Below are 19,075 nucleotides of genomic sequence, written 5' to 3' on the forward strand. Positions count from 1 at the left end.
AACACAGCTATGTAAACGGGAATATTGCAAATTTAATTGTATTACTCTATTATGCATGTGGCGACGTCGCAGATAAAGAATTACAGAGAAGGTCTACAAATATATCAGTTACATTCATTCTTTCCAGCTGGAAGTTAAAGTCGATATACATTAATACTAGCACCGCTTATTAGTATAACAATCGATGTAAGTGCTTGACGGATTCGTAGAGCAATGCTAATGGTTCCAAGAGCTCCTTCGTACCTAAGCGATTAGCGTACGCGCCTTTGGCGTGAGAGACCCGGGTTCGATTCCCGGAGGGGGCTCATGTGGTTCGAATTCCACGTTAATTAGTAGGTCTCGTCTCATATAGCCTCGCTGCTGAAAGGGACGTTAAACTCAAAATCAACTCAACTCAGCTAATGGTTCCAAGTTAGTCTGCGACGTTCCCCCATAGTGAAATTTTGATTCCTTATAGCAACTGAAGGAAGCCATGGAAGATATGCTATTATATAGAATTTTCCCTTCTTTTTTTTTTTTTTCATACGAAGAATAGCCTTGTTCGTGGGTGCTACTTTTAGAATACTCGATATGTAAAGTCTGCAGCAAGAAGCGTGCAACATGACCATGTAAGTTTATTGTGAAACTACGCCTAACAGCGCAGGGAATCAAAAAAGCATCTAAGTGGCATGAAACACTCCAGGAGAAACCTCGGCATCCTCCCCTGCACACTTATTTTGGAGCAAAAGACTTTGTCGTTTCACAATAAATTTACATGCTCATGTCGCAGGTTTTTTGCTGCGGACTGTACACGCATATATGCGAGCGTTTGTTTTAGATTTTGACTTTTGCGTAGCAAAATGCGAAACAAATTTAAATTTTCATCGCAATTTGTAAGTTTCTATCGCACTGTCGGCAGCCAAGAAAAATTATTATTATTATTATTATTATTATTATTATTATTATTATTATTATTATTATTATTATTATTATTATTATTATTATTATTATTATTATTATTATTATTATTATTATTATTATTATATCATACAGTGAAATAGTGAATATTTTCTATGCATCACAAACAAGTATGATAATGAGTTGAGTTGATTTTGAGTTTAACGTCCCGTTCAGCAGCGAGGCTATATGAGACGTGGACCTACTGATTAACGTGGAATCCGAACCACATGAGCTCCCGCCGGGAATCGAACCCGGGTCTCCCGCGCCAAAGGCGCGTACGCTAGCCGCTTAGCCACGGAGGAGCTCAAGTATGATAATGAAAAGCAAAGGAAGGAAAAGTAACAGGAATTATATTTTTTAAAAAAATTAACTTTGATATTCAACAGATTATTTAAGTTTATGAAGTCCGATGTCCATATAAAGTTCTTTTTTTAAAATTAATTTTTGAATCCGTAATTACTTGAAGAAAAACGTAATTGGAAATAAGCACCTCAAAGTCTTCATTTTTTTTTTTTTTTTAACGATAAAACAATAACTTATTTCACACAAAGTCCAGTTTCTAATTGTTGCCAACTGCTGCTCGGATCCAATTCGTTTTCCATGTTTCAAACATTTTAAACTGAACTGAAATTTTTTCCCGTAACTTCAATGTAAAATAAGCGAGCATAGGGAACAAGATAAATATTTCTCGACCAATACTATGAAACAAATATGAAAAAAGTAGGAGGGCAGAAAAGAGTACTGCTAAGATCCTGTGTTTTAGGTAGTAATCTCGTTTTTGAAAAGTAAGCTCGAGTCTTGGATTGTAGAGTCGATCGAGCCACTTTCTTTACAGAGATAATAAAGTGTTGAAGAGAATATGGTCTCTGTCATCAGTTGTAGGATCTGTTTCTAATAATTTGGTGCGTAGTCAGTAGTAGATTGCGTTCTCGAGAGCCAACAGACGCCTAAAGATAAACATCGAGTTTCCAAGAAGACTAATTACTGAGTTTTAACTGTATGTAAGATCGAAAGAAAACCGTTCTGTCATAAAGGAAAGATAATAATAAAATGTTTTCTGTTACAAAAATAGCTAACTTTGGTAATAAATTATGATCGTAGATGCATCGCATTTTTAGGATTTTGAGTAGCAAATCTCGATGCGATACATATATATATATACCACCTTCGGTGTAAATGAATTTGATAAATGTGAAGATAATACTTATCCTTGGAACGTTGCATTCATAGTAAAATGTACCTAGTCGCTATCCTTGACCGTTTTTACTCTACAGGGATGAATAATAAAACCAAAAATACTAGTAGAATTATCCCACTTCCGGTTGCAGTAGAATTATCCCACTTCCGGTTGCAGTAGAATTATCCCACTTCCGGTTGCAGTAGAATTATCCCACTTCCGGTTGCAGTAGAATTATCCCACTTCCGGTTGCAGTAGAATTATCCCACTTCCGGTTGTAGTAGAATTATTCCACTTCCGCTTGCAGTAGAATTATTCCACTTCCGGTTGCAGTAGAGTACTAAGATCAAGAGATAGAACCTATTCCTGGAGTGCTAAATCTATTCGAAAAACAGTTTTCCTCTATCTCTTACCGTGACTGTCATATGGCGATCAACATTGAAATCGAAAATTATTTATTTCTACCACTTCCGGTTTGTGTTAAAAGTCATTGGGGGAGATACGAAGGTGATTCAAAAAGTAATGTCTCCAAGCCCACTACTTGGCCAATAGTACTGCAAACATTTGAACTGTTTATCATTAATGCACTGATGTTTAAGCTATACAGTATCACTTGTTTCACCTTCGTATCTTCTCTCGTTCCAGAGTAATAGAGCAATCTACGGCATCCAGTGGTGATGTTCGGTTGAAACAGCGGGCTGTCATTGAATTTCTGATTGCGGAAGGTTGTGATCCCACGAGCATTCATCGCCGGCGACCAGTTGTGGATACGCCATTACTACCCGAAAACGAAGCGTCAGTCTATGGAGTAATGCCACATGTCTTCTCCGCCAAAAAAATTCAAAACTGTCCCATCTGCTAGCGAAGTTTTGTTGACATTCTGCCTCATCCAGCCTAAGTCCGGATCTTGCGCCCTGCGACTTTTGGCTCTTCCCCAAACTTAAGGATCACCTTTAGGGCCAACGCTACAGTTACGACACGGAGGAGGAAGAAGCAGTTCGGCAATGTGCCGACGGCATGAAAAACCTTGTTTTGCGTTGGCGCACGTGTGTTGCCCGTAGTGGGGACTATGTTGTAAAATGATGCCACCATTTGTAGCTGGCATTGCAAGCTTTCCACTGATACCTGTATAACTGCTATCTGTGAAACACAAATAAAGGTATCACCTTGAAGGCATTACTTTCCGAATCACCCCCGTAGACCTTATTCTTGAGACGCTGAATCAAATCTGAAAAATTGTTTCTTGCTATCTCGGACCGAACTCTCAACAGGCAGACGAACATAACCGCCCTTTAAGACTTTCTATCCTTATGCATAGCATAGTTTGGAAGTCTATTACTGATATTTCGTTTGTAGAATGAATTGGTCGATAGAAGTTGGTATATTATTTAGTCTGTTGAATTGGTGACATGAATCTATAAAATTAATTAACTGCATAAGATAATGAATGTCTAATCAAATAAAAAATAAACAAAAAATTATATATTATAAATAATGATCTGCACTATTAATTTGTCACTCCTGACAGACAATAGAAGTCTTAAACATTAAATAGTGTGAAAGAAATTTATTTACAAATTAAGATAAATGATTTCTTCAAAAATGTTATTTTAAAATATCAATAAGATAAATTAATGGCGATATGTGAAGGAGTAGAAATTAAGTTTGTTCACATGTAAAGTTAATGTTTTTCCTCGTCTGATAAAATTCTGAGAAAACATTTCATAAAGCCTGAAAGTAAAAGAAAAATGGTTGTGGGAAACCAAGGAGGAGACAATTTTATATAGAGAGGTATATTTCTTTCATTTATTATTATTATTGGGTCCTTCGAATTTGATGAGAGTGCTTCTAAATTCACCTTACGAGTAAAGAAATCATTTTCAATATAAAGAAAATATTCATTAGATTGCAATCTTCTCTAGTACTTCTTTCGACTAAACGAACTATTTATTTCTAAGTTGATTCATTTGTATTGTATTCAATTCTGAAATATGTAAATGATATATATATAAATCCAATAGTTACACACACAGACGGAGATCCAATAGTTATACACACAGACGGAGATCCAATAATTATACACAAACACACATCCGATAGTTATACACATAGACGCAGATCCACGATTTGGTGAAGAGAGTTTGTACATGTCTGTTTTCATTTTGTCCTCCATTGTAAAAGACGATAAAGTGTCATAAGTATCATTTTATTCAATATAAAAATTAGATCCCGAGGGGAGGGAGATTGCATCCCTATAGCTTAAATCCACCTTTGTATTTATATGTATGACAAATCACTTACCAGAAACTTCGCAAAGAAGTATTACACAAAAGAATGTGAAGTACATATAATTACTTGTGCAAAAGAAATCTAAGGAAAAAAAAAAAACAAACAAACAAACGAAAAAGTAAAAAAGGAAACAGGATAACAAAAACATATAAACTGCAGTTTGGCGCCATACTTCAATATGACACCCAACTGGATGTTTCATAGTCAACTTTTGAGGGTTTTTTTTTTCGGCCTCAGTATTTGATGAAGCGTTTGACGAAAGTGCGTATAGTATTGTTTGTATTTTGTGATTTTTTTTTTCTTTTTTTACTATTTTCCAATAAGTAGTTTTGTTTTTCTCTGCTTACTTCGGGATTCTTTTGTTCCATAGCGTGAAGATCATCAATGGATATGTATTTATGTATGTACGTAGATCTCTCGATTTGATATACTTCGGACGAAAAGAACAAAATCGGGAGTAGGCAATTCAATCTTGAAGTCGTGATTTTAAACTAAGAATGTTGAGTTAATTAACTATTTACCTAAATAATGTTCTTTCCAGTATATAATTAATTTCTAACATCAAATGCGTCACTCAGGCACGTTTCGTTAGAGCCATACAAGGTTGTATGCATAGAAAATATAATAATCTTTTGTATACGTATTCTGTATACTGTACATTCTAAAAGCTATTTTAAGAAAGAAAGAAAAAAAAATGACCCTTCCAATGTAAGAAATTCTTGTCTTATACCACGGCTTCTAGGTCAGGTCTCATTAGCTGTAGAATGTTTGTAAACTCTTAACTAAGAACTGCCTTAGGTGTCCCACTACTGGGAAGGAATGAAGAGTTAAAACTTGGTGTATACCTTGAGTGTTTTCGGGAACTGAAAACCTTACACGTGGAAAAGATCAAGAAAGTTAATTTTGTACTGGAGGGTACGGTCATTACCAAAAATGTTGTCTACGCACCTTTTGTGCCCCATCCTTTGTATATTCTTTTTCCAGTTTCTTACGAACAAATTCTCCAATTGGATTTTTGTTTCAGTACAGAAGATTATGTTTCTTATGCACCAAAGAAAAGCAACATTTATACGTTCGTTCGATAAAGTATGTATACTCACCTTTTAACACGCATACATAATTAAATATTGTGGTCTCAGTTCGGTTAAAATTACTTTAATAATTACCAAAACTTATCACGATAGTTATTTCAATAAATTATACTATTTTTGTTACTTTTAAACTTTGTGTTTCCTTACTTATATTCATTTTGCAGAAATTAAAAATACACTTGAATCACGTATGGCCTCCTCATTTATTATACCTTTAACAGCATAAATAAAATATGTTTAAACAAGCTTGGCCACAAGATTTGTTATCATAAAGTACCCGATTATTGTTCTAGTTGCCCCATAAGTAAGTATAGATAAACGTATTATCGTTGCAACCTTTACTTCTGACTATACATAGTAATTTAAATAAAGATGATCAAAGTTCTCATTTTGTCGTATACGGACTGCTGTCCTGTTTCAAGATAGATAAAATCACTCACGTGAAGATAGTAACATACGTAAAAGGGGGTTTCAGGGTTTTAACTCCTCCCTTGAACAAAATATTACGAAAAATAAACATTTATCATATTAGAATATGTATACAGAAATCCTAAACGACATAAACTTGAAAGCTTAACGGACCCCTTGATAAAATTCTGGATACGCCACTGCATAAAGATCTTATTACTTTATGAAACATCTTGCTCTTTAGATGCACAGGTTCTAAAACTGAAAACTAGCCTCGCACTTATTGTTTTTACATATATATATATATATATATATATATATATATATATATATATATATATATATATATATATATATATATATATATATATATATATATATATATATATATATATATATATATATATATAATATCCCTGGAGATATTTTTTGCTGAAAGTACTGCAGACTCAACTTGGAGTGCTTAACACGCATGCTTTCTGTACAAGTGTTCCTAGGTTCGAATCCCAATTGAGGTGGTTGGACCGGGTACAAAGTCTAGTAGTGGTTCGAATCTCACTTTATAACCAGTAGGTTCCATTTCATATATCCTCGGCGCTGAGAGGACACGTTACACTCGAACTAATCACTCAAAATAATAAGTAGCAATATCACGTGTACACCACGCAAAGGAGTTTGGTTTGTATGACGTGATATTTTTTTCAGTTAATTTTGAGACCAGAAGAGGTAGTAGATTTCTACCACATGTGGTGTTAGTAGGTAGATTAGAGTGGAGGTGGAATATATTCTTGGGATGCTTAAGGTTAGTTTAAAGGGACAAGTTTTGCCGATAGAGCACTACAGTCTTCGTATCTCTTCCGTGTATTTTTTATCTTTCACGAAAATTCACGATTTCTCTTATAAATTTCAACCTACAGATTTCATATTTTTAGAAAAGGAACTTCATAATCTATCGATGGCAATAATCCGTGCCGATTTTTTATTTAGAATTTTCTTCATTGTTGAAGTGGCTTGATTGTTGAAATGGATTCCAAACCTTTAACAATGGAATTGTTTCAACAATGAAGAAGATTCTAAATAAAAAATCGGTACGGATTGTTCCCTTTAATATGTTATAAAGTTCCTTCTCTCAAAATTTGAAGTCTCTAGGTTGAAATTTATAAAAGAAATTGTAAATTTTCGTGAAAGATAAAAAATACATGGGAGAGATACGAAGACTGTAGTGACATCTATCGGCAAAACTTGTCCCTTTACACTAACCTTAATGCTTCACACACAACTACTTCTCGCTATCTGTTACCGTTTTTGCTCTATAGTGATCAATATAAAAAAAAACAAAATGGTTGATTTCTACCAGTTCCTGTTTGAATTTTTTTTCATCAACCAACTTCATTTGTAACCATTGACATTCTGCGCTCTGACCACGTTTAAGAACGATTCATCAACTAGTATTTGTGATTTGTTTTTGTCGTCCCGTACGGACGGACGGACGGACGGACGGAAACATGGACAGGGTGAATATACAGGGTGTAGTTTCTAACTTGAGACTGCAAAATATCTGAAGAAGTAAACATCGGACGAAAAAAAATGTTCGAAATAAAATAAAACTAATAATTTGGATGAGGAAAATTCTCGTTCCCCTGAGAATGAAGTGGTGACATCCTTGAAATTTTAAAGGACACCTTCATCTTTCATTGCAAATTTAGATTCTACGGAAAAAAATAATTAAATTTTATTTGTAACTGTTTGTTACAGATGGCGCTGTAAAACGAAAAATGAAATGAAATGAAATATTTTGGTTTAACATCCTACGATTATGGACTTTGAAGCTAAGGTAGATAATGATTAAAACATGTGAAAGATGATGGAAGAATTGATGGAATGAGAAGATGGAAGGAAACGGAAGTACCTCGAGAAAACCCACGGGCACGATGATGATTACCATAGATTTATTTGCTCGGGGATATGGAACCAGGGACCCCACACATTAGAGGTAAGCGCTCTACCACTTAGCCACGTGTTCCCGTGGCGCTGTAAAGAGCGAAAACCAGTTTCACTAACTTCCTTAATTTGGAAGCTGCGACATTTTGTTCCAGAATAAATCTCCGGTAAAGAGTATCGATCTTTTTGTCTTAAATGTTTTATTGACTCGTCATTGGTAGATCGAAAGATTGCTCTGCATTTGGCGTTAATGAGGTTCATCTTTGGTGGTAATTGGAGTTGGCTATCAAGCATTTATCGGCTGCTTCTCTCCGTGGTCCACGCCTATGATACCTTAGAAGCTATCCGATATTTCCTTATATTTAACACTCACTTCTTTAATTGAGAAAGATGGTTATCTAATCGTTCAAGAAGTTTGTTCATCAGTTGCTTCTTTCTTTTATTTTTCATTATTTTGCATTACTTATTTCACATTTTGGGTACTATTAACACCAGATTCGTTGAGGTGCTCCATTTGTTTTGAACTGGGTTCATTTGTTTTTGAACTAGTTTAGCCTAGTTCCATGACTGCGGAGAGGTGCACCCGATGAAATGGTTGACAGCCAACTACGATTACTACCGCAGCCTCCATCTAATTTTACTCCCACAGCCTCCATGTAATTTCACTCCCACATTTGAATTATCTGAATTACCCGAATGCAGTGGCATCTTTCACTCCACCTTCAACGAGAGTCATGTAAACGTTTAAGACAAAACATTGATACTGTTTATTGCAGATTTGTTCTGGAATAAAATCTGGAAGCTCCCAATTGAAGAAACCTCTGTGAAATTAGCTTTCACTGATTACAGCGCCATCTATCACGAATTGAGAAAAAATGTTTCGAATAAAACTTACTTATTTTTTTGCGGTAAGAGTGCATTTTGAGCAGAATAAGTGATTTTGTTACAGAATGTCGCATTGGAGAAATAGAACCACTGTTATTTTTACGTAATAAGTATTTATTCGGTTAGGTTAGGTTAGGTTCATAATAGGTTCCTATGAATGTTCTGCTCGAGGTGCGATTTTGCCATTTTTCGTCGTAGAATCCAAATTTTCATTTTTTTTAAAAAATGGTGGGCTACATTCAAGTGTTTAAAGTTTAGGGGGGAGGTGAAGGAGGCCTAATTTTATCACAGGATAATTTCCTCCTGAAAAAATATTAACATTTTATTTCGAATATTAGTCCGATGCTTATTTCTCCGATATTTTGCCATCTCAAGCTAAGTCATCCTATATTAAGGGCGTTTTGGTAAACCAAACCCCTTATCAATTACCTTCGTCCGCAAGGGTCTTCACTACAGCGAAATTAAACCCACAGCTAATTTTAGACTTTTACAGTAATATCTTCGAAATAAATAAAAATATCCGAGAAGCAAAGACGTAGTGCACTAGATAATATTTGCATGTGTTACTGTTAGCACAACTCATCTATCTGCTTTCAATTTACAACTGTCGATAGATCTAGCATTTTTTGCGGGTTCTAAAAATAGCGGTACACCAAAAGTAGATAGGTGGCACATACAAAATCCCCATTTTTATTGTAGATTCGGAAAAAGATATTTATAATTCTATACTTATTAAAAAATATGGTATATAAATGCAAATTCTGAATAACTTTTGTCTTTTAAAGAGTTGCGTTAATATTATTCTCAAAACCTAAAAAAAAAGTATATACAAGACTCGTGATTGATATATAGTGGAAATAATTTTTATTTTTAGTGAAATGTAATAATGTTAACGCCCTCATAGAATTATTTTATAGTCTGGCTAATATTTCGCTCCAAATCTTACAGTAAAACACAAGTAGGAAAACAGCTGACAATATTGTATTACAAATTAGGGTTGCCAATTCTGGAAAATAAAATTACCGGCACCGTCTCAAAATTTCCTATGATATAGGAGTAAGTGCGAAATACTGTGTCTCTGTTTGGACACATCCATGACAAGGAAATGTACTATCGTGGACAAAAGTGCATTAGTGCCTATATTCTGCATAGCCTTAGTACATTCACTAATAAGCTTAATAGATACCTTGTGCTAATAATGAGAAACTGAAGTCGGTATTAATCATTTTATTGTATTTATCAGTAACTGCTACTTCTTGAAAATTATCGAAACAGATAAACAAAAGTATATTAAGCCTTACGTGACAATTTTGGATTTACAAAATGAAGTTTACACTTTTAAGATTAGTTTAAAGGGACAAGTTTTGCCGATAGATGTCACTACTGTCTTCGCATCTCTCATGTATTTTTTTACCTTTCACGAAAATTCACGATTTCTCTTACAAATTTCAACCTAGGGATTTCAAAGTTTGAGAAGGAACTTCATAACCTATCGAAGACAACAATCCGTGCCGATTTTTTTATTTAGAACTTTCTTCATTGTTAAAATGGCTTGTTTATTGAAAGGGATATCAAAAACCTTTAACAATATAACTGTTTCAACAATGAAGAAAATTCTAAATACGAAATCGTCACGGATTGTTGCCTTCTATAGTTTATGAAGTTCCTTCTCCAAAAATTTGAAGTCTGTACGTTAAAATTTGTAAGAGAAATTGTAAATTTTCGTGAAAAGTAAAAAATACATGAGAGAGATACGAAGACTGTAGTGACATCTATTGGCAAAAATTGTCCCTTTACACCAACCTTATACTTCTACTTCAACTACAAAAAATTGCTTTAAGGAAGGAAGTTGGAAGTTTAAGGAAAGATGTCACATGCAGCAGCTTGAGATGTGAAACTAAAACAGTGCAAACGAAATGCCTAAGAGTTATTTGGCAACAATCAATGGACAATTAGAATTTATCGTTATATTTATGGCGCACAATTATGACAAATTAATATACTTATATCTGTATTGCTGAAAACAATGTTTCACAATAAAATCTAATTGTTGTCAAACTTTCTTATGCTAAATAAAAAGTACTGCCATGGATTTAAAAAAAGAAATCAATTAATATACCTAGGTATAATACAATGGAAATTTGTATTTATAAGGGTACTGTTAAAGAATTTGGATGTCCGATGTTTTATTCTTTATTACAGATTTCAAAATACCGGTCATAAAGGGACTGGTAAGAAATTTGTACTGGTCAGCAGCTTTAATCAAAATAACACCAATATTTCCGATCAGGCTGGTGAAATACTGGCCAGTTGGCAACCTTATTACAAAAGTACTAGAAAATGTGGTTTAAATGAGATATTTTCATCAGGTAATATTTTTTTCTTTGTCTCAAAAAGACTAAAGCGGTAAAGAAATCTTGAAATAGACATCGACACACACACATTCGTGTGGCGTTTGGGAAAGACTTACGTGTAACATAAAAATGTCACAAGTATAGGAAAAGAAAAAAGCTTTTTCTTATATTGATTCTCAAATTGACAAAGTTGAAGTCCTTGTGCATGTGCTAAAAATCATGGAAGGCTGTAAAACTTCAGTTTCAAAAGAAAAATGCACTAACATTATTATCAAAGGTAAGTATCGATTTTGAATTTGAAGTGAAGATAAACGTATTCAAACTTTTTTTAAAAAACAAAATAATGATGGCAACGTCCTTAGATTTATAGAATGTAGTAACAAACGTGACAAATTCTGTTTCAATTTATATCCCTGAAAAACAGTTTTTACTTTTTAGAAAAAAAAAAAAGCAAAGGAATACCAATAAATTAAAATAAAACTTATTTTTGACATTGTGAAGAAATATTTTCTTCTTTTTTTCATTCACGTTGGACATATTACAGTGTACTCACATTTAACAACAGAAGTATGTGAATGTAATAAATCAAAGTGACATAGTGATATAGTAGTTTTAATTTTACCAAACGCTTGCAGTATTATTGGACGGCATAGAAATATCTACACTTTTTGAAGTATACAGAGTAAACCTGAAAGATGTGCGCAAACTCCGGGAGTTGATTTGTGATTAAAAAAAAAAAAGAGGTTCTCTTACATATTGTCGAATTCCGAGTCGTGTAAGAGTGACAGAGGGTGCTAACTTGGAATCGAAAATTCAATTATGACAATTGGAACGGAACAGAAAGATGTGCACATACTTCGTGAGGTGATTCGTAACATCAAAAGAAGACAAAAATGTCCTCTTGCATGTGGCCGAATTCCACGTTGTGTACGCTGTGCACATCTTTCTGTACCACTCCAATTGTCAAGATCCGATTTTCGATTCCAAATTTGCACACCTGTCACTCTTACATAATGCGGAATTCGACAATATGTAAAAGGACTTTTTGTCTTCTTTTGATGTTGCGAATTATCTCCCAGAGATTGTGCAATCCTTTTAGGTTCACCCTGTATATACTCAGAGAAACTTAGTAAACCCATGTAGTAATGGTTGGTTGCAATAGCAGAATAAACCAGTGAACAAGGATTATTACCCAGATATGCAGCAATCGGTAAAAGACATAGTGCAATCTGAATTTGGTGTATATTTTATTTATTTATTTATTTTAGTAGTTGGATGTTTGGAGTTTAACATCCCTTTGGATACATTGATCAATCGAGATGTACACTTAAAGTTACATGTGTTAGGGCAAAAGTCATTGCAACTAGGTTTTTGCTTGCAGATGTGTGAGCGGATCACAAGCTATGTGTCGCGTGGATGCCATATAGGCATAGTGTGTATTCACAAAAACAAATGGCTCTGTGATTCCTGGCAGTAGCACAGAGAGCGCTGTGAAATCAGTTAGTTGTGTGGCGAGCGTCATGCGAGATGGAAAGTACCCATGTTGAGCAGCGCGCTTACATCAAGATAGACATTCTCCGAGAGAGAAATGCAAGAGAATGTCAGAGTGAGGTGATGGAGGCCATTGGGAACCATGCTTTCGCGTACTGTACAGTAGCATGGTAAGTAGAAAAGTTTCAGCAAAGACTTGCAGCAAACGGTGATCTGCTACGCTCAGGATGACCTGTCAGCGTACGGACCGACGTGGCATGTGCCATCATCGAGAAGCTCCTGGAAGAAGTCAGACGATAGACGCTACTGGAGTTAGAGCAAATGGCATCGAGAAATATATCACGAGAGATCATTGCCAATGTCGTGCGACAACAGATGACCCGTTTCACACATGGTATGGAAAATGATAATTCAGATTGTATTCAGTGCCTCCCACATCATTGACAGCGTGTGGTAAACGTTGCAGGAACTAGTTTGAAGGTTTATCGTGTCAACTGTAGAACAGATACGTGTGCTGTGCTATACTTACTAAATACAGTGCTTCGTATTTTGCACCATTAAACCAGTATTGTCCTATACATGAACGTAATAAATATGTAAAGCACAATATTCGCGTATTATTCCATGTCCACACATGTAATTTCCACTTCGTCCTTTCATATGTATATGTCGCATTTTCCAACCGGGCTGCTATCTGCAAGAAACAAAATAGTTGCAATGACTTTTGTCCCAGTCCTCGTATATGAAATTAAATCAACCAGAGAAGTCAACAATAGTGCAACGTGCAATAAAAAAAAAGCATAAATTTTGTTTTAAAATGTATCGGTAATATGTAGATCCATTCATGGATATAAAAAATTGTTAAGAAAAGCGATAGAAATAAAATTACACGATAATACATTAAATAGAGAAGAAGGTTTGAAATCAAGTGAAATTTGGAAAATCTTATCATAGAAAAGGAATAACAATATTTAAAAATGGTTAATATAAATTAGAATCAAACTGTAATTTGTAACAATAGTTAATTGTTAATTATGGAACTATAAAATTGTAACAATGTAAAAACTAAAATTATACCACAATAATTGTGTAACATCTCCCCAAATTAGTATAATTCTGAAGATATACACAGTCAATGTGTTTGAAACGTTAGTCAAATAAAATAAACATGAATGGAAGATCAAAAAGCCTTATTTATTGAACTATAAACGTCTCCGGGAAGATTATATGGAATAGATGAAAGAATTTTGTATATGGATCATCTTTCTCACATTATATCCAAAAAATAAGGCACAGGTTACTCTCATAAAGGACAATAAATCAAATTATAATTTGTTCTAAAATATTATGAAAGATCACATTAATAGATTTCACGTTCGAGTTTCTTTTTCCATTGTTAGTGATTAATTTATTATTATTTTTAGTATTAGGGTTAAACCAAACGACGTGTTTTCGAACACAGTAAAAGTTCATTTTTCTCGAATACTACGCATCAAAACTTACCTTTGGCATGTCATTGGGTTGAATTCAATGTAATCCATTGATTGATGGCTATATCTCGTCTTTGGACAATATTATAATTAAACAAAAATCAACGTTCAAGAATTAATCATCATTTTGAGCTATATTTCATCAACCATAGTGTATATACTGTCGTCTTGCTACTGTGATAAGGAAAGCTTGATTAATGTATGCTTCAGTATCAGTTTCATCTCAATAAAATGTTTGATTAATGTATACTTTAGTATAACGTTACCTCAATATCAGTTTCATCTTTAAAAATTATTGATTAATGTATCCTTCAGTACCAGTTTCATCTTAATTCGTAAAGTTTGATTAGTTTATACTTCGGTATCAGTTTTATCTTAATAAAAATTTGATTAACGTATACTTCAGCGTCAGTTTCATATTAATAAAAAACTTGGTTAGTGTATACTTCAGTATATGCTTCACCTTAATAAAAAATTGGTTAATGTATACTTGAGTATGAGTTTCACCTTAATAAAAAGTTTGATTAATGTATACTTTAGTATAAAGTTACTTCAGTATCAGTTTCATCTTTAAAATAGTTGATTAATGTATACTTCAGTAACAGTTTCATATTTAAAAAATTGATTATGTATACTTCAGTATCAGTCTCATCTTAAAATAAAGTTTGATTATTGTATATTTTAGTATCAGTTTCATCTTAGTATAAAATTACCTCAGTGCTAGTTTAATCTTTAAATAATTGATTAATGCATACTTCAGTATTAGTTCCATGTTAAAAAATGATTAATGTATACTTCATATCAGCTTCATCTTAAAAAATTCATTAATATATACTTCAGTATCAGTTTCATCTTAATTTAAAAAAATGATTAGTGTATCAGTTTTAGTTTATAAGACATCGTGATGTTTTTTAGTTTTACAAAAAACAAAAAGGCTTTTCTTGAGTTTCTTGACTACTACGCATGAGGATTCAGTCACCTATATCATTCTCTTCAGGTCAATGAGATTTATAAATTGGCATATGTCTCATTTTATTTTTTTTTTTCGTTAAACACTAAGAATATTACGGAAATTAAATGAAGACTTCTGCTCTATTCTTAGAATCTTTCTACTATAATTAAGTCTAATGACATCTTCAACCAGGTGCCTCTATTTCACTTAAAATTTCCCTTTGAGATAGATAACATAGACAGTATAAGCTTTCTCAGATATAATAACTTTTAACATTTCATGAATTTGCAGAGCAACTCAATTCCTATATGTTATTCTGGATATCTTTGTTACAAATACTAAGGTCGTTCAAGTCAATCCGGGACATTTTTAAAAAAGAACAAATTTCAAAGTGTGGAAAGTGGATTTATTTTTCCACATAACCTGTAGCTGCAGTTATACACTTATCCTAGCGTTTTAACTAGCGTCTGGAATGCTTAAAAAGATTTAGTATTACGACGCATAAAGAGACTTAGTATTACGACGGAACCATTGTAGGACATCATTCTTCACTTCATCACTAGTGTTGAAATATTTTCCCCCAAGCGCTTACACCATTCAAAAGTCTTACTGCGACTGAGTGTCTTGTTACCGCACTGAGCCTGAAGTCTTCTGTAAATTTCAGTAGGTTTTATGCCCTAGTTCACTAAAAACTTAATCATAACACGCTGTTCCACGTAGACGTTCACACTGTTGTCCGCTATCTTGAATAACTGTCTATCCAGAAGCGCGGGAAATGAGCGCCGTCTACCAGTAACAAGACACAGGTGCCAGTTTCTCCTGCATACAAAACCTCCAGCCTAGGCGTCCATTTAAACCTAGAAAGAAAAAAAAAGTCCCGGATTGAGTTGAACGACCCTCGTAGTTGTACTACTATACAAGATGCTCAAACATATTGATACTCTATGACATACGAAAACATACGGTGGCTCAGTGGTAGAGCGTTTACCTCCGGTGCTTGGGGTCCCTGGTTCGATCCCAGCTCTCGCCGTGTGGACTTTGTGGTGGACAAACACCGTGCTCGTGGGTTTTCTCGTGGTTCTCCCGTTTCCTCCCACTTTCTTCATTCCACCATTGCACTCATTTCTCATTATCACCGTCTCCTTTAGCCTAACCGGCATAACCGTGGGACGTTAAACTTAAAGATTTCATTTTTTTTCTACCCATAATATTTATTTTACGATCACATCGTCACAATTAACAACTCTGTCATCGGGAGACATCTCTATAAGAAATGAGCAAAGTTCAGTACGCTTTTCTGGAACAATTTGCGCTCTTTTCCATATAACGTTTATGCATTTATATATCTAACATACCAACACCCATATATTGTTAAGATTTTGATTGAAAAATAAAATCGAATGTCTCTTCACACATTTTCCCTCTTGCCTTGGATGTAGAATCTCATACATACAAACAAGCATTTTATTAATTTCGATAAGCTCTACAAAACACAACGAAATTGTCCCGAATCGGAAAAACTTTTGAAATTGTGTCAATCTTGCGTAAGGAAATTTGAGTGTATAATGTTTTAAGTACATTCGAACATAATAGCTTAATATATACGAAGAAATTCCAATAGTTTGTTTATTTACACAATTCTTTTTCTGTGTTTTACAGAAAGATGGCCCTGCGACATGCCTTGTCCACGGTTATATTTGTGACGTGCATTATTTGTTACTACAACAGCTGTTATTGTGGTTTTGTCTTCGACGACATCAGCGCCATCAAAGATAACAGAGATCTTAGACCGCATACGCCACTAAGAAACCTTTTTTACAATGACTTCTGGGGAACACCTATGCAAAAAGTAAGTATACATAATATTTATTTTACACTGTGTGAACTGTCCGATGAAGTTTGTTATAAAAATTGTGTAACCATGAAATATTATGGATTCTTTTAAGGCTAAAGATTCTGTCTTTTTAACGCTAAAGGCAATTTTTCCGCCATTCTTACTTTTTTCTCGTCTTAGTGCATATTCAGGATGGTGTTACGAAAAGTTTATATATATTCTGACTTAAGTTCTCTGTCCAGACTTCTCTATTAATTAATAGCTTTTTTTTATCCATTCGGTTATTTAGGTCTCTGATAGCTTTTAAAACTTAAGCTTAATCTAATGTGGCTTACAATCACTAATATTAATATACCGCCATGTATTTATATATATATACTTTAATGAACTTGTACACTCAAACTTTATTTACCTGAATTCTACAACTCATAACATTTCCCGACCATTACATATCCTAACAGGAACCACACAAGCAGTTACATATCGGTTACCAAATATTCCTAAACAAACATACAAATCAATAAACTAATAGCAACCTACTTAATTACTTTCTTCTTTTAACATTTCTTCACACTGCCATGTGTTTTGATCTTAAATGGCAAAGTTATCCAACAGTCTCGTCATTCATATTGAGAAGGGAAATCAGTTGTATAAATATACATAGAATAAACACTACAGTATTGGGGTGGAAAGGCAAAGCTGTAGCATTAGTATCACAGTAGTGCGAGCGGTGATAATGTTTAGAAAGAAGAGGAAGTACACGTAAAAGGCTAGTACTCACTACAAAAACAGAGTATTTTCTAAGTCTAAGTAGCAGTAGTAATTGCGTCCATATTTCTGTCCCACGTTTTAAATCCTTCTCGAATTGGATTTAAGCTGAAGAAGGAAGAATGATATTCCGAAAGCCCTACAGTAGTAATTGCGTCGACTGAGGACACTTTTGGTTCGTGGGTCCCTGGTCCAGGAATCATGGTCCCTGGCTCGGGGTCAATGACCTAGGACCACTCCCTCTACATTTTGGCAGGAGTACCTTGGCCCACCTTCTAAATTTTGGCAGGGATACATAGGACCACCCCATAAAAGGCAATAAGTCCTCATCAAAGGGGATAAATTAGGTCAAAAACCTCAAAAATTTAAATTTTTGGCAATTTTTTTTACCCATGACAGGGAACGAAATGAACCCCCAATACTTATACAGGTACATACCCTGATTCTAGGTTACCATACCAAATTTTTAGATTTGGCAATTTCGAAAATTTAGTGGAGAATGGTCCTTTGTACTCCTGCCAAAATTTAGGGGTGGACCAAGGTACTCCTGCCAAAATGTAGAGGGGTGATCCTAGGTACCCCTAGGTCATTGACCTTGGACCAAGGGACCATGAGTCCTGGAGCAGGTATCCAGGGGCCAAAAGTGTCCTCAGTCTACGCAATTACTTCTGTAGCGCTTTCGGAAGATCATATTTCCTTCTTTAACTTGAATTCAATTCGAAAAGGATTTAAAACGTGGGACAGAAATATGGATAAGTAAAAAAATGGTTAAAAGGATAGAAAAAGTGTGAAGCACAAGTCTTCTGTCAAAAGTGAACACATGCAAATGGTCATTCATTTCTCATTTTTTTTTTTTTTTTTTTTTTTCCTATTTTCCAAACGGCAGAAGTATGTAGTAAAAAGACTGCTTCAAATCAATTTAACCTTTATTAAAATTGAGTGTAGGTTTCTCTTTATGAATGTAATAGGATTCTTTAATTTTACGCCCAGTCGTTGTTTTCGCTTTTTCTATCAAACATGAATCCGCAATGCTATGCAATGGTCTTTAAAATGGGCTGCAAATCAAGATGACTGTTGCAAGCTACGAGATTACGATGTGTGAATGTGCTTAGTTATTTAAGTACAAATATTCCTTTCTGTTTAACCTATATATATATATATAATATAAATACTTCATCACACTGACATTTAACCCTATAAACGCCACTACTTTGTTGAGGATCGCTTTAAAATTTGTTATGTATTTTTCTATGGATTGAAGAGGAACTTCTGAAACTTTGATGTTGTGTTTTTGCAGTGTCTTCTTAATTTTTGCAATTTAATTATAGCATTAGTATTTATTAAATATGCACATGCATCGAACCAAATATTATTTATATCCATACTGTAGTGTTTGCCGTAAATTTTTAAGTGTAAGTAAATGATGAGGCCAAGATTTGCAAATTGGATGAAGGTA

The 19,075-nt window shown here is 34.2% G+C and overlaps 1 protein-coding gene across 2 annotated transcripts in view; it reads left to right on the forward strand.

Annotated features, from left to right (window-relative positions):
• The window catches only part of LOC145670390 (protein O-mannosyl-transferase Tmtc3-like), a 230,130-nt gene that overhangs the window by 120,006 nt on the left and 91,049 nt on the right, over positions 1 to 19,075 (forward strand). For both annotated transcript variants that reach the window (XM_081739012.1, XM_081739011.1), the window contains exon 2: positions 16,677 to 16,866. In XM_081739012.1, the coding sequence (XP_081595138.1) occupies positions 16,681 to 16,866 (186 nt within the window). In that variant the 5' untranslated portion in view covers positions 16,677 to 16,680. The remainder of the gene's footprint in view (positions 1 to 16,676; positions 16,867 to 19,075) is intronic.

Source organism: Thermobia domestica, chromosome 14 (assembly GCF_964235325.1).
Source record: "Thermobia domestica chromosome 14, izTheDome1.hap1.1, whole genome shotgun sequence".
Classification (NCBI taxonomy): Eukaryota; Metazoa; Arthropoda; class Insecta; order Zygentoma; family Lepismatidae; genus Thermobia; species Thermobia domestica.